At 38.8% G+C, this 16,841-nt stretch overlaps 1 protein-coding gene across 6 annotated transcripts in view; it reads left to right on the top strand.

Annotated features, from left to right (window-relative positions):
* LOC118579404 (solute carrier organic anion transporter family member 1A5) overlaps positions 1-16,841 on the top strand; it is a 94,957-nt gene that overhangs the window by 39,814 nt on the left and 38,302 nt on the right. For 5 of the 6 annotated variants that reach the window (XM_036180652.1, XM_036180653.1, XM_036180657.1 and 2 more), the window contains one exon: positions 14,685-14,793. In XM_036180652.1, coding sequence (XP_036036545.1) covers positions 14,734-14,793 — 60 coding nt within the window. In that variant the 5' untranslated portion in view covers positions 14,685-14,733. Of the gene's footprint in view, positions 1-14,680; positions 14,794-16,841 lie in introns of all 6 variants that reach the window. The other variant, XM_036180655.1, reaches the window with a different exon arrangement.

The following is a 16,841-nucleotide window of genomic DNA, read 5'->3' as shown; positions in this document are numbered from 1 at the left end:
GTATACCTGTAATATGCTTTATATCATAATAAGCAAAAACTGTTTCATTTTAATAGAGACATATGCTGGATCATTGGCAGTTTTAATTTGTGCAGGCATACCCATGATGGCCATAACTTCTAGCAAATGAGTGATTACAGAATCAGCTTTTTCAGAACTCAAAGCAGTTGTCCATTGAAATCCTGAGTAAATATCAATATATGGTGTACATATTTCAGTTTTCCAAATTCCACAAAGTGAAACACATCCATCTGCCAGATTTCATTCTTCTGAGTACCTTTTGAGCTACATCCTGCTGGTAATGGCATCTGATTGTAGAAGGAACAAGTAGGACATTTCTTTACAATTTCCTTAGCTTGTTGCCAGGTTATGGAAAAATCTTTTTTTAAACCTTTACTATTGACATGATGTTTTTTATGAAATTCTGAGGCCTTCAGCACATTTCCTATCAATAATTTATCAATCTCATCATTATTTTGTGCTAGAGGGCCTGGCAGACCAGTATGGGATTGGATGTGAGTTATATATAAAGGATGACTCCTTTTCCTGATTGTATCTTGTAATTGGATAAATAGTGAAGTTAGTTCTGAAGCATCATGGATAAATTTTGCAGTCTCAATATGTAATACCACTCTTTCAGCATACTGAGAGTCAGTAAGTATGTTGAGAGGTTCTGAAAAATCCATTAATACTAACAGAATAGCATACAATTCTGATTTTTTAACTGAATTATAAGGACTTTGAACCACTTTACTTAAATTTTCTGACCTGCTTTTCTCTGTTTGTTTGCATCTGTATAAAATGTACAAACTACAGATATGGGTTTTTCCCATACAATTCAAGGCTAGATACAATCAGTTCTCTTTATGAGATCAATTCTATTTCTCTTGGTAATTTCTCCCAAAAAATTACTGCAAGCACTTTGCCAAGGTTCACTTTCTATCCATAATTTTTCAATGTCCTCTTTAGTTAAAGGTATAATTTCTGCTTGGTCTATTCCTGCTAATTGACAAAGTCTCAATTTTCCTTTCAAAATTAAGTCAGAATTTTTTCATATAAGTTTTAAATTTTTTATTTGGTTTATTTGGTAAAAACTATCCATAATATCTTCCATCTGCATTAATATTCCTGTAGGAGAATGCCTAGAAGGTAAAATAACCAAAATGCAATCCAACTTTGGCTTGATACAATCTATGTGTCTTTCATGTACTTTTTTTTCTACCAGGCCAATTCTTTCTCAGCTTCAGGTGATAATTCTCTTGGACTATTTAAGTCCTTGTTACCTTCTAAGGTTTTGAACAAATTATTCAGTTCACCATTTTTCACCTCAACAATAGTTCATAGATGAGAAATGTCTCCAAATAATCTTTGAAAGTCATTAAGAGTCTGTAGTCGATCTCTCCTAATTTGTACCTTTTGAGGTCTAATTTTTTGTAGCTCTATTTTATATCCTAAATAATTAATAGAATCTCCTCTTTGTATCTTTTCAGGAGCAATTTGTAATCCCCAGCAAGGCAAAATTTTATTTACTTCTTCAATCATCCTTTCTAATGTATCTACATTTGAGTCAGCTAGTAAAGTATCATCCATATAATGATAAATTATAGATTTAGGACATTTTTTACATATCACTTCCAATGGCTGCTATACAAAATATTGGCACAGGGTTGGGCTATTCAACATTCCCTGTGGGAGGACTCTCCATTGAAACCTTTTAACCGATTGAGAATTATTGTAAGTAGGCACCCTGAAAGCGAATCTTTCTCTGTGTTTTTCTTGTAAGGGTATTGAAAAGAAGCAGTCTTTTAAATCAATAACTATGAGAAGCCATCCTTTAGGTAACAGAGTAGGCAAAGGAATCCCAGATTGTAGAGAGCCCATTATTTTTAATTACTTTGTTAATTGCTCTAAGGTCTATTACCATTCTCCATTTACCAGATTTCTTTTTAATTACAAATAGAGGAGAATTCCAAGGGCTGGTAGATTCTTCAATATGCTGAGCATTTAACTGTTCTTCTACCAGCTCTTCTAAAGTCTGGAGTTTCTCTGTTGTTAGAGGCCATTGATGAACCCATACAGGCTTGTCTGTTAACTATTTTAAAGGTAGAGCTGTTGGTGTCTGGAAGATCATCAGTTTTTGTGCCCTGTTCTTGTATAATATGGATGGCTGGTGATCACTCATTAGAATAATACCTTCTAACATTTCACTCAGAAACATGTGCTAGTTTATGATTTGTTTCTGAGGTTGGAGGGATGTTAATCTGAGTATTCCATTGTTGTAACAGGTCTCTACCCCACAGGTTCATAGCTATATTAGCCACATGTGATTTTAATTTTCCTCTCTGTCCTTCTGGACCTACACATTTGAGCCATCTTGCACTCTGTTTTACTTAAGATAATGTTCCAATTCCTAACAGTTGAATGTTTACCTCCTGAAGAGTCCAAGTTGGATGCCAAATTTCTGGTGCAATTATGGTCACATCAATACCTGTATCTACCAGACCAGACAAGAAAACACCATATATTTTTATTGTTAATTTTGGTTTTTGTTCATTTATAGAAGTTTGCCAAAAATTTTTCTTTATAGTTTCTCCTGAATTTTCTGTTCTCTCTGTCTCAGTTGTTCCATTACTCCAAGTAGCCTGGTTTATTCCAATAGGCATTTGGTCATTTAATTGCTCTGCATAGGGGTCTCCTCTATAATTGCAGGAAAGGTCTGAACTGTATTCACTATAGGGGCCTGCCTGAGGGCCCTCTGGGAGTTTCCAAAAGACCAAGGCAAAGTATTACCTTGTCTGTCCCTTGTTGATCTACATTTCTTGGTCCAATGTTTTCTCTTACCACACCTTCTACATACTCCAGAAAGAAGGGGCATTCTGTTGCCATTGTTCCTTGAAGAAACATTGTTTCTAGAAGTGCCCTGTTTACAGTCCCTCTTCAAATGTCCTTGCTTTCCACATCCAAACATCTGACATTCCTCAAACCTCTTGAAATTGCTTCTCCTACCCACATATTATCATGATCATGAGCCTCAACAGTAACCGTGTCTCTAATCCAATCTTCCAAGGGTGTAGATCTTGCCTTTAATGGCCTGATTATTCTCTTTCATGCTGCATTTGCATTCTCAAAGCCAGATATTCAATTATTATCTGGCTAGCTTCTGAATTTGGGACCATTCTATTTGTTGCTGAAGTCAGTCTATGTAAAAAATCTGTGAAAGATTCTTTTGGGCCCTATATAACCTTTGTAAATGACTCAGTTTTCTTTTCTGGTTCCTCTACTCTGTCCCATGCATTCAAGGCTGCCATTTGACATAGAATTAGAGTTTGGATATCATATAAACATTGTGTTTGTGCTGCAGCATATTGGCCTTCTCTAACAAGCTGATCCTGGAAGACTTGTATACCTTTATCCCTACATTGTTTTGCTATGTTTTAGCTTCCTCTTTGAACCACATTTGCCACTGGAGCTGTTGTCCAGGTTCCAACATGTGTCAGCTCTTGCCAGTCCTGTGGTATAATCCTATTATAAGCTGACCAGGAGTTTAACATTTGCTTTACATATGGGGAATGCATGCCATAAGATACTATTGCCTCCTTAAACCTTTGTAAGTCTAATATTTCAACTGGAGTCCAAATATTTTGTGTATTCACTTGACCAGGTAGCTGTTGTATGGTTACCAGATAAATTAAAGGTGTTTGTGTGAAAACAGGCTTTCTTTCTGTAACCTTATAATCCAATCCTGAAACAACTTCACTGTTAATTTCTTCTGTCTGAATCTGAATTTCTCTATAATTCACTTTAACAGGCTTAACAGGTTTTTCTAAAATTTTTATCCTGGCACTTAAATTGGCTATCTTTTTAAATAGTAAAATAAGTATAAGAAGAGAAATAATGTCCATAATTCGATCAACATTAATCTTCTCATATAGTTGTTCCATTGTCAGACTGCCTAAAATTTCAAACAAAGCCCAGTTTTCTTCCAATGTACACATAAAACCCATTTTTTAATGTGAAAAAATTCTCTTTTAAATAGTTTCCTTTAAAATATCTGATTTAATTGAGTTACCAAGTCCGCATAGAACAGTAGAAATCTGAGGGAATTTCTAAACCGCTACCTAGCGTCCGAGGTGGGAATTGAGAGAGAGAGAGAGAGAGAGAGAGAGAGAGAGAGAGAGAGAGAGAGAGAGAGAGAGAGAAAGAGAGAGAGAAAGCATAGCCACATTCTGGCTAAAAGCTTGAATCCAACCATGTGTTCCCGCTTGAGCTGAGTTGAGCCTGGGCTCTGTCTTCCTTACGTTCTGACCACGTGCGTTGGCATTTCAGCCAAAAGCAGCCTATCTGCAGTTATGTGTAGCTACTGCAATTAGTGGTAGCTCCCACAGTCCTGAGTTGTTCTTAGCACAGGCTTTTTAAGCAAGTATCTCCAGCTGTGGTAACCGCTTATAGCTAAGGTCAGTTGGGCCTGAGTCCTAAGCTGAGTTAGGCCTGTTCTAGGGAGCCAGGCCCGCCCAGGCGGGAAGCTGGACCCACTGCCAAGCCAAGTGGTTTTTAAATGAATTCTTGCCACGTTGGGCACCAAATGTAGCTGTAACTGTCTTGTTAAGTAAGAAACACAGAGACAATTGCAGAGTTAAAAGCCAAGAGATCAGAGCAATAGCTGAGAGCTGAAAACATTACCCTTCACTGCTGTTGCTGTCTTCCCTCTCTGCAAGATGCCTACTTCCTGTGTCCTGTCTTTTTTCTGTTCTGTCTTCTCATTGGTTGTAAACCCAACCACATGACCTCCTTGTCACTGCCTGTTTGTACAGACCTCCAGGTCTTCTATGGTTGGTATTGAGATTAAAGGCATATGTCACCATGCTGGCTGTGTCCTTGAACACACAGAGATCCATCTAGCTCTGCCTCCCAAGTGCTGGGATTAAAGGCATGCAACCACCACCACCTAGCTTCTGCTATAGCTTGCTCTGACCCCAAGACAACTTTATTAACATACAAATAAAATCACATTTCAGTACAAATAAAATATCACCATATCCCTTAGCCGTTATTCTCCTGAAAAGACAAAAACAAAACAATCCCCCAGCCCTAAATTCGGGGAGTTTCCCTTTTGCCAAGTTATCTGAGGAAATGAAAAGCATTTGTTATTCATATAAGTTAGTTTGGATTGGATGGTCATGCTGGTTGGTCAACTATCATCTCTTCTAATTAAGAGGTATCTCTTGTTCAAATTAAACCTTTATCCATTTTGATGATATCCATAGCTTTTCTTCTCCTGTACAAACAAAAGCAAAACCTCTACCCCAATGCAACACATATCCTGGTTTCCATTCTGAGGTCAGCACATCCTTAAAGTATATAGGTTGATTTAATTCTGTAGTTTTATTTTTTATTACCCAATGTCTCTCTGGAGCTGTTGGTCCCTTCTCATTAGCACTGAGAAAATTCAAATTTAATAGAGCATTATGTAATCTATTTCTTAGGGTTTTTGCTACCACTTTCTGTTTATTTAGAATATACTTAGGAGTTTGATTTGATCTTTGTATGACTGCTTGGCCTATAGGATAATGTGGTATACCTGTAATATGCTTTATATTGTAAAAAGCAAAAATACTATTTCATTTCACCAGAGACATATGCTGGAGCATTGTCAGTTTTAATTTGTGCAGGTATACCCATGATGGCCATAACTTCTAGGAAATGAGTGATTACAGAATCAGCCTTTTCAGAACTCAAATCAGTTGCCAATTGAAATACTAAATAGGCATCAAGGGTGTGGTGTACATATATTAATTTTCCAAATTCTACAAAATGAAACACATCCATCTGCCAAATTTCATTCCTTTGATTACCTTTTGGGTTACTTCCTGTAGGTAGTGGAGTATGGTTGTGTAAATAACAAGTAAGACATTTACTTATAATTTTCTTGGCTTGTTGCCAGGTTATGGAAAAATCCTTTTTCAAACCCTTGCTATTCACATGGTGTTTTTTAAATGAAATTCTGAGGCCTGTGGCACATTTCCTATCAGTAGTTGATTAATTTCTTTATTATCTTGTGCTAGAGGGCCTGGCAGACCTGTATGGGACTGAATGTGTGTTGTATATAAGGGATCATTCCTTTCCCTGATTACTTCTTGTAACTAAACAAATAGTGAAGTTAATTCTGATTCATCAGGGATAAATTTAGCCATTTCAAGGTATAAAACAACTCTTTCTGCATACTTAGGGTCAATAACTATGTTAAGAAGTTCTGTAAAATCCATTAATACCATCAGAATAGCATATAAATCTAACTTTTGGATGGAATTATAAGGGCTTTGAATCACATTACTTAAATTTTCTGTTTTTAACCTGCCTTTCCTGATTCATTTGCATCAATATAGAATTTAGGGGCTCCAGATATTGGTGTACCTCATACAATGGGAGGAAGATCCAGTTACTACTTCTTATAAATTGAATTCTTTTGCTTTGGGGATATTTGTTGTTAACCTCTCCCCCAAAATTACTGCAAGCTTTTTGCCAATGTTCATTTTATGCCCATAATTTGTCAGTTTCATCATTAGTAAAAGGTCCTACAATTTCTGCTGGGTCTATTCCTGCTAATTGATGAAGTCTCAATTTTCCTTTTAGGGTCAACTCAGAGACCTTTTCCAAATAAATTTTTAATGTTTTATTTTGTTTATTGGTAAAAAGATCCATTCTAATTAATATCTTCCCTCTGAATTAATACTCCTGTAGGGGAATGAGTAGAAGGTAAAATAACCAGAATGTAACCAAGCTCTGTATCCAAGCGATCCACATGTGCATCCTGTAAAATTTCTTTTCTACAAAAGCCAATTCTCTCTCAGTTTCAGTTGTTAATTCTCTTGGACTATTTAAGTCCTTGTCACCATTTAAGGTTTTGAACAAATTACTCAGTTCTTGATTTTCTACTCCAATAGTGGGCTGTAGATGGGAAATGTCTCCTAGCAATCTTTGAAAGTCATTAAGAGTTTGCAATTGATCTCTACTAATTTGCACCTTTTGGTGTCTAATTTTTTTGAGGCAATTTTAAATTTATTTTCTTTAGTTTTTCAAAGTGATTACAAAAGGAAATTATATGAAAATGTATAAACTAGAAAATATACTGAATCAAAGCTAAAGAATGAAAAACAAAGCATTTGGATTAAGATACTATAATATAATAATTATAGCTCAAAGAGTAAAAGCTGAATAAATTACCATAAAATGTAAAATGCTATAAGGATATTTAGAAAACTTTCTAGTTTAGAAAAGATATGACTATCAATTAATAGAATAATAAATCAATGAAATTAGTGCTATAAAATAACTCATGAAATATTCTAATGAATGTAAATTAACAATGAATTATCTCATAGAAATAGTATTACAATTTGCCTCTAGAAAAATAAGGCAGATTCTATGTTAGGAAGATTTTAAATATATATATATATATATTTTATTATTATATTTGTGTTTCAACTTCATACATCAGCCATGGGTTCCCCCATCCTCCCCACTCCTGCTTCCATCCCCCCCCCCCCCCCATCCCTTCCCCTCCATTTCCATCTCCTCCAGGGCCAAGACTCCCCTGGGGATTCGTTTAAACCTGGTGGATTCAGTACAGGCAGGTCCAGTCCCCTCCCTCCAGGCTGAGCAAAGTGTCCCTGTGTAAGCCCCAGGCTCCAAACAGGCAGCTCATACACCAAAGAAAGGTCTGGGTCCCACTGCCTGGATGCCTCCCAAACAGTTCAAGCTATTCAATTGTTTCACTTATCCGGAGGGCCTGATCCAGCTGGGGGCTCCACAGCCTTTGGTTCATAATTTATGTGCTTCCATTTGTTTGTCTATTTCTCCCTGTGCTTTTCCAATCTTGGTCTCAACAATTCATGCTCTTACAGTCCCTCCTCTTTCTTGACAATTGGACTTGGTGTCTAATTTTTTGTAGACCTATTTTATATCCTAAATAATTAATAGATTGAGGAAATTGTGTAAGTATCATTTCCAATGGTTGACTTACAAAATATTGGCACAGAGTGGGGCTATTTAACACTCCCTGTGGGAAAACCCTCCATTAATATCTCTTAACAGGCTGAGAATTATTATAAGTAGGCACCATGAAGGCAAATTTTTCTGTCTTTTTTTTTTTTTTTTTTTTTTTGTAAAGGTATAGTGAAGAAACAGTCATTTAAATCAATAACTATAAGAGGCAATCCTTTAGGTAACAGAGAAAGCAAAGGAATTCCAGACTGTAGAGAGGCCATTGGCTGAATCACATTGTTAACAGCTCTTAGATCTGCTGCCATTCTCCATTTTCCAGATTTCTTTTTTAATAAAAATACAGGAGAATTCTAAGAACTGGCTGATTCTTCACTATGCTGATCATTTAGCTTCTCCTACACCAGCTGTTCTAAGGCCTGTAGTTTCTCTGATGTTGAAGGCCATTGCTCAAATCATACAAGTTTGTCTGTTAAACATTTTAAAGGTAGAGCTGTTGGTGCTTTTGAAAGATCAGCAGCTGTTGTGCCCTGTTCTCATACAACCTGAATCTTTGGTGACTGTTCTTTATATTCTAATATTTTTCCCAGAAACATCTGTTAATTTATGGTTTGTTTCTGAGATTGGAGGAATGTTAATCTGAGTATTCCATTGCTGTAACAAGTCACATCCCCATAAATTCCTTGCTATGTTAGTCATATATGGCTTTAATTTTCCTCTCTGTTCTTCTGGCCCTGTACATTTGACCCATATTGTGCTCTGTTTTAGCTGAGATAATGTTCCAATCCCTAAATGCTGAACATTTACCTCCTGAAGAGGCCAGTTTGGATGCCAAGATTGTGGTGCAAGTATTGTTACATCTGCATCTGTGTCTACAAGACCTTCAATGATGATGTCATTTGTTTGTATTTTTAATTTTGGTCTTTGTTAATTTATAGAAGTTTGCCAAAATATTTGCTTTATGGTTTCTCCTGAATTTTTGTTCTGTCTTCTATAGCTGTTCTATCAGCAGTATGTTTTTTTCCAACATGCATTGGGTTCTTTAATTGCTCTGGGAAGAAGTTTCCTTCATGATGACAGGAAATGACTAAACTGAATTTGACATGGGGGTCTATGAGAGGCCTCCAAGGCATTTCCCAAAGGCAAAAGGTTACCCTGTTTATGCCTTATTGATCCACATTTGTTAGTTCAATGTCTGCCTTTGCCATAACTTTTGTATACTCCAAAAGGGAGGGGCATTCTGTTGGGATTATTCTTAGAAAAAAAATCTTGCTTCTTGGAATGCCCTGTTTACAATTCCTTCTTAGATGATTTGTTTACTGCAGTTGAAACACCTGGCATTTTGGTATTTCTTCAAACCTCTGGAAATCACCTCTCCTATCCAAGAATCATCATGGTTATGAGATTCAATATTGATTGTATCTCAGATCCATTCCTCTAAGGGTGCTGATCTTGCCTTTAATGGCCTAATTACCCTTTTACATTGTGCATTAGCATTTTCAAAAGCCAGAGATTCAATTATTATTTGTCCAACTTCTGAATTTGATATTATTCTATTTACTGTTGAAGTCAAGTTTTGCCTATGCAGATGACCCAGTTCAGTTCCATGGAGGGTCCACAGCTATTGGTCCACAATTCATGAGTTCCCACTAGTTTGGTTTGGTTGTCTCTGTACATTTCTCCATTATGATCTTGATGCCTCTTGCTCATAGAATCCCTCTTCTCTCTCTTGGGACCAGACTTCTAGAGCTGGGCCTGGGGCTTCGCTGTGGATCTCTGCATATGCTTATATAATTTACTAGATGAAAGCTCTATGGTAGCTTGATCTGCTTAAGTCCCCCCCCCCCCCCCGCCCGGCAGTGGGATCAGGATCCATTCCTAGGACATGAATGGGCTTTTTGGAACCCACTGCTTATGGTGGAACAACTTACACAGTCTTGGTGCAGGGGGAGGGGCTTGGTCCTGCCTCAACTGGGTGTATCAGGCTCTACTGACTCCCCATGGGAGGCCTTGCCTTTGGGGAGGTGGGAGTAGTGGTTGGGATAGGGGGAAAGGCTGGGGAGTTGGGGGAGAGAGGGGAGAGGATCTGTGGTTGGTATGTAAAATGAATAGAAATTTTCTTAATAAAAATACTTAAGAAAAAAGAAATCAGTGAAGGTTTTTTTTGGGCCCTGTATAACTTTAGTAAATAACTCGATTTTCTTTCCTTCTTCAATTCTGTCCCAAGCATTCAAGGCTGCTGTATGGCATAAAGCCAGGGTGTAGTCGTCATATAGGGATTGCCTTCCTACATTAGCATAATCTCCTTCTCCATGAAGTTGGTCTTTGAAGATTTTCAAACCTCTAGCCCTTCTTCATTGTTGACCACATCCTCCATTGTAATTGAGGACCAGCCTCCACAGCTGCTGTAACCAAATCTTTCTAGTCTTCAGTGATAGTTATATTACAAGTTGACTATGAGTTTAAAATCTGCTTCACAAATGATGAATGTATACCTTATGAGACTATCACTTCTTTGAATCTCCTCAAATCTAACATTTGAACAGGAGTCCATTCAGTAATTACATAGCCTTGAGGATATCTATCATTTGGCAGTTCCTATAAGGTTACAGGATAAATTAAGGTTGGCTGTTAGAAAACCTTAGGCTATTCCTCTCTATCCTTATAATGCAATGCTGAGATTGGTTCTCCTTTAAATTCCTCTGTCTGGGTCTGAATATCTCTATGATCTGTTTTAGTACACTTTTCTAAAACTTGTGTCTTAGCACTCATATTAACCAAATTTTTAGTGATAAACAAAAATAACAAACAGATAATATTTATAATTGACATTACATAAATCCCATCTGAATTAATTACCCTCTCATTTAATTGTTCCATTTTCAAACTGTCCAGACCTAACTCCCTCCATTATAATAGTGTTTCCCATTTTTTAATGTGGGGAAAAAACTTTCTCTTTTAATTAATTCCCCCTTTAAGAATTCCCAATTGTCTCACCAAATCTGCTGAGAGTGATGATTCAAATGTGAAGCTGAATGCTTCTGTGTAGAACATTAGAAACTAGGACAGGTTACAAGGCAGCTACCTAGTATGGTAGCAGCCCATAGTGTGGTTCCAGGGAGAGCCTACAACCCACCAGGAGAGAAGAAGCCAAAGAGCCAGCCATCTGCATGTGGGTAAAGTGCAAAAGCAGCTAAATCCTATGGTTTTTGGAGCCCAAAAGCCTATTGCATTTGCTGCAGATAGGCTACAACAGAAACTTAGCTGTTGGGGTAGTGCCTCTCACCTCATGCAGTTTCAGCCTGTGCTGATGGCTACAAAGCCACAGGCAAGCAGCTTTTTTCATGAATTCATGCTCCACAAGTTGGACACCAGAAGTATCACAAGTTCTAATTGATCTTAATAATAAAAGCCTGAAGTCAGATATTGGGGTAAATGCTGAAAGATCAGAGAAGCAAAGCAGCCAGCCACTTGAGAGACTCTACTTCTACTGAATCCTCAGACAAAAAGGGGGAGCTCCTATCTGCACCTCATCTAATCACTTCGTCTCTCCACCCAGCCATATCACTTCCTGTTTCCTCCTCCCAAATGCTGGGATTAAAGGCGTGTGCCACCACTGCTTTGCCTCTAGTGGCTAGCTCTGCACTCTGATTTCCAGGCAAGCTTTATTTGTTGGAGCACATTTCATTATTTTTTTTCTTTTTCTTTTCGTGTGTGTGTGTGTGTGTGTGTGTGTGTGTGTGTGTGTGTGTGTGCATGCAGTGAATATGTATATATAGGTGTGGTAATATTATGTTCCCCAAAATATTGTGCATCCTAATAAACTTATCTGGGGTCAGAGAACAGAACAGCCATTAGATCCAGAGGCCAGAAAATGGTGGCACACCCACCTTTAATCCTATCACTTGGGAGGCAGAGATTCATCCAGATCTCTGTGTGTTTAAAGCCACACTGGAAACAGCCAGGCATGGTGACTTACGCCTTTAATCCTAGGAAGTGAGCCTTTAATCCCCAAAAGCAGAAAGGTATATAATGCATGAAGACCAGGAACTAGAGCCTGGTTAAGCTTTTAGGCTTTTAGCAGCAGTTCAGCTGAGATCCATTTGGATGAGGACTCAGAGGCTTCCTGTCTGAGGAAACATGATCAGCTGAGGAATTGGTAAGGTGAGGAAGCTGTGGCTTGTTCTGCTTCTCTGATCTTCCAGCGCTCACCCCAATAACTGGCTTCAGGTTTGATTTTATTAATAAGACCTGTTTAAGATTCGTGCAACATATAGGTTTGTGTGTATATATACGTATGTGTGCAGGTGCAAGTGCACATAAACAGGTATGCATATTATGATGGCCACAAGTCAGTGATGAGTGTCTTCCTCTAGAATGCTCCACTTTAGGTTTTATAATGGAGTTTCTTCACTGGACTTTTTGGTTATTCATTTGGTTAGAGTGCCAAGTTGGCACACTGGAGTGATCCTGATGTCTGGGTCCTCCCAGTGTTGGGGTTACAGGCAGGTGCAGAGAAAGTTCTGGTTTTTACTTGGTTGTTAAGAATTCAAATTGAGATCCTCAAGTTTAGGAAACAAACGTGTTACCTATTGCATAACTTCCACAGCTGGACTGGAAAGTTTTATATCAACGTGACACAGGCTAGGGTCATTTGGGAAGAGGGAATCTCAACTGAGAAAATGTCCCAGGATATTGACTGATGGTCTAGCCTGTGGTGCATTTCTTGATTGATGGCTGATGTGGGAGAGCCCAGCTCACTGTGGCTGGGGCCATCCTGGCAGGCAGGTCTGGCTGTATAAGAAAGCAGGATGAGCAAGCCCTGGGGAACAAAGCAGGAGGCAGCATACCTCCATAGCCTCTGCATCTGCCCTGCATCCAGGTTGCTGCTGTGGGTTCAGTCCTGACCTCCCTGGCTGATGAACTGTGATATAGAACTATGAGCAAAAGTAAACCCTTCCCTTCTAATTTGCTTTTGGTCCTGGATAGCTGGTCCAGCCACTTCTGGACACTGCAGCAGGAGAGCTGGTCCTATCCCCCCATGAAAGAGATGTCCCTCCCCCACCCCCAACACTTGGGAGAGATGGCCCCATTTTTCACCATGGGCCTGGAAGAGCTGGATTTGCCCTTTGCCTGAAGGTGGCAGTCCCAGTGGTGAGGACCAGCTCAGCTACCACCCAGACCAACATCTTGGGCCTTGGCTGGCCTATCATAATATCTACCTTTGTATGACCTCTATGACCTGCTAGAGTATGTGTAAAGACTGGTCCTGCAGAACAATAAATGAAGGTTCCCCATGTCTTGGGACATTAGCAGGATATTTGAGAGGAGTTTCAGGGAGGGTCCAGTGACAATGGTGTGCCAGAGGCCTTGAACAAGACCAATGTTTTATTGAAAATAATGAACACCTCATCCCATTCCTCACCTTTTTCACGTCTTTAGATGGTAACAAAGACAGGGGAGAGCTGGCAGACTGACCAACCCTGCAACCACACAGGCCCAGAACCAGGGTTATATGCTCACCAACCCCAACATTTACTCCATCTGTGATCTGCTGGATCATGAGGGGTAGGGAGTGAGGGTGTTAGTCCTGTGGACTCAGGGATGCAGGATTGCCACATGCAGGGCAGCAACAGGATGTCATGGAAGAGTTCCAGTGAGGGACCATCATCAATGGTGCAACGGAGACCATGGGCCAGTTAACCAGACAAATGATTCTTTCTGATAAATTCTGCATCTAAATATATATGGATAAGCAGTTTACTTTGTGATTCATCTTGTCACACTGCAGCTTCCACAGCAAGATTTCCCCCTTCTTTGTCTCTTCCCTTATATATCTTTTTCCCTTATATTTTATTTTGGTGTGGGGAAGGAGATGGGTGGGATCATGAGGCATGATGTTTAAGACACAAAAAATAAATAAAAAATAAAAACACCCCCCCCCAAAAAAAAAACCATGAACATTTTGTGGGTGGGACTGATTGGACAAAAGAGTATACTGAATGACCTACCACAGTTCCTGATGCCATTAGGATGAATGAAGAGGTGTTAGAAAGATGGAGGCGTGATGATTTTTTAAATTAATTTTGGGGGGGCATGCTGCAGGGTTGATAGGCAGATACAGAGTGACTGGGAGGTGAGTGAGATTAAGGTGCATGATGTGAAACTGCCAAAGAATCAATAAAGAATTATGTAGTTAGAGTTTTCCTGCCTGGCCCACAGTCAGGACAAATCTCTCTCACCCGCCAGTCCCACAGTCGCTCAGACCCAACCAAGAAAGCACACAGAGACTTATATTGCTTACAAACTGTATGGCCGTGGCAGGCTGCTTGTTATCTACCTTTTCTATCTTAAATTAACCCATTTCTGTTAGTCTACACTTTGCCACATGGCTTGCGGCTTACCAGTGTCTTTACATGTTGCTTTTCATGGCGGCGGCTGGAGGTGTCTCTCCCCAGCCTTCTACATCCCAGAATTCTCTACTCTCTTGTCCCGCCTATACTTCCTGCCTGGCCACTGGCCAATCAGAACTTTATTTACACAGAGCGATATCCACAGCAGAATTATTTTTAAAAATATTTTTTAAAAAGATATATTCCAGTCCTGAGAGGTTTTTTTTTTTTAATGACTTGTTACAATTTAGTAAATAATTTAATTAACAACTGTCTGTTTTCTTGCAAAGACAGCAGTAAGACTTTTAAAGCATAGACATCTGGGAAGAATCAGAAGAACAATATGGCAGAACCTGAGAACAGGGTTGTGACTCATGGAGTGAGATGTTTTTCCAAGATCAAGGTATGGATTGTCTGCTTATATGCATGTGTATGTGCATGAGTCTTTTAAGTCTTTTGAGTAAACTTTGATAGTCCTTGTAACATTGCTCAGATTACATGAAGTTTTCCAACACAAAAGTCATTTTACCCAATTTGTTGTTAATTTCTTGCCTTAAAGAAGTTGGTTTTATAATGAGAGATGTCTAACCAGGATAATCTGGGAAACTTAGTAAGAATGCTTTAGAGCAGTGGTTCTCAAACTGTCTGTTACCATGCCTTTGGAATCAAATGACCCTTTCGCAAGGGGTCACATATCAGATATACTGCATATCAGATATCTACATTACAATTCATAACAGTAGGAAAATTACAGTTATGAAGTAGCAAATAAAATAATTTTGTAATTGGAGTCAACATGACAGGAGGAACTGTATTTAAATGTGCAGCAGCAGGAAGATCAAGAACCACTGAGTTAGAGGGTCTTAAAGAGGAGGAGATCTAAAAAGTTTTAGGTGTGTATCATACTGTGCTGGAATTAGTCTAAGGACAGTAGTCAGAAGCCCAATGCTCAGCCCTCTGGAGTTCCTAACAGAAGGTCAAGGGTCACATCTGGGTAACAGTTCCCCAACAGAAGTACTCTGTTGAATGATATGCAAAGATGACTTCATGACCTAGTCAGACTAATATTTTCTTCAAGCTTTGGCAATACTACAATCATTGTTTTGTAAGAAAAATGTCCACTCTGTTCACTGTTTTGCTGGTTTTCAGTATTTTAGACATAATTGTCCTTCTTGTAGTTCCAATACATCTTCACATCACCAAACGTGAATTTGTATTAACCCAAGGAATCTGAGCACTGGTCTAGTCTCTGCAGAGTCCCTCACAGGTTCTTCTCTAAGCTGCTGCCTGCTCAGTCATTCCATCACAAGCTCTTTTACCTTAGTCATGTGTAGAGGACTCCATACATTAATGTAAAAGAGATGGAGGCCTCAGACTCAGCCCTGGAAAGTGTTTTTACATGCAGATGGCCCAGTTAAGTTACATGAAATAACAACAACAACAACAAAAATCTAAACCCAAACTCATGAACCTTGGAAAAGTACTGGTAGGGATGGGGAGAAGAGAGGAAGAAAGTAATAATCAGATGATATCATATATGTATTAAATCACCAAACAGCAAATTTAATCAATAAAATTTATTGAAGAAAAACGGGGAAATTTCTCAAGGAAGTGAGGAGATGTCTTGATCAGTAAAGTGACTGGCCTTAGAAGCAGGAGAACTGAGTTCAGTTGCCAAGCCTACACAGAAGCTAGGCGTGGTGACTCTAACTACAATCTCAGTGTGGGACATGGAGTCAGCAGATGCTTGGTGCACATGGACAAGCAAGGCTTTTCTGCTGGGTGAATTCCAGGCAGGTGAGAGTCCCTGTTATTTAAAAAAAATGGATGAAACTTGAGGAATTATACTTGTGGGTGTCTTCTGTCTCCCCATGTGCATGTACACTAATAAACTCATCCTACACTAACATGCACATATATACACAAAGAAAAAAAATGAAAGAAAAAAGAGAAAAAAGAGAACTCCCTCAGGAAATAAAAAGACAGCTCCAAAGGAGTTTGCTTCAGACTCTAGAGTGCGGAGGCGAACAATCAGCATGATTAGCTTTATAAATTCAGATGTTATGTAGCAGTGGGCCTGAACCAGCATAGACACAGGTTTCATTCACTTTCTGCCCAGGATCTAATGCTCTAGAGAAAAGTGCAGTGTGCTCACTCCCTGCTTAGCTTTCTTCTTCAAAAACACAAATCAAATAAGCTATCTCCCCAAGCCTGATACTTTTAATTTGATAGACCTTGCTTTTAAACATAGGTTATAAAACCCATGTGAAAATTATCAAGTATCAATCATATCCTCTGAAAGATTTGTAGGGGGAAGAGAGAACTCTTCAAATGGCATTTGGCGTTAGAAGACAAACTTCTAGAGCTGGAGTTACACTTTCTTACAATCACAGAGTACTTTTGAGCTATACTGAAGTTGGTGTTCATGCTTCTCAATTTTTTTTGTTTTTT

Source organism: Onychomys torridus, chromosome 3 (genome assembly GCF_903995425.1).
Source record: "Onychomys torridus chromosome 3, mOncTor1.1, whole genome shotgun sequence".
NCBI lineage: Eukaryota > Metazoa > Chordata > Mammalia > Rodentia > Cricetidae > Onychomys > Onychomys torridus.
The sequence above is the reverse complement of the archived record's forward strand: the minus strand, read 5'-3'. Positions and strand labels throughout refer to the sequence as shown.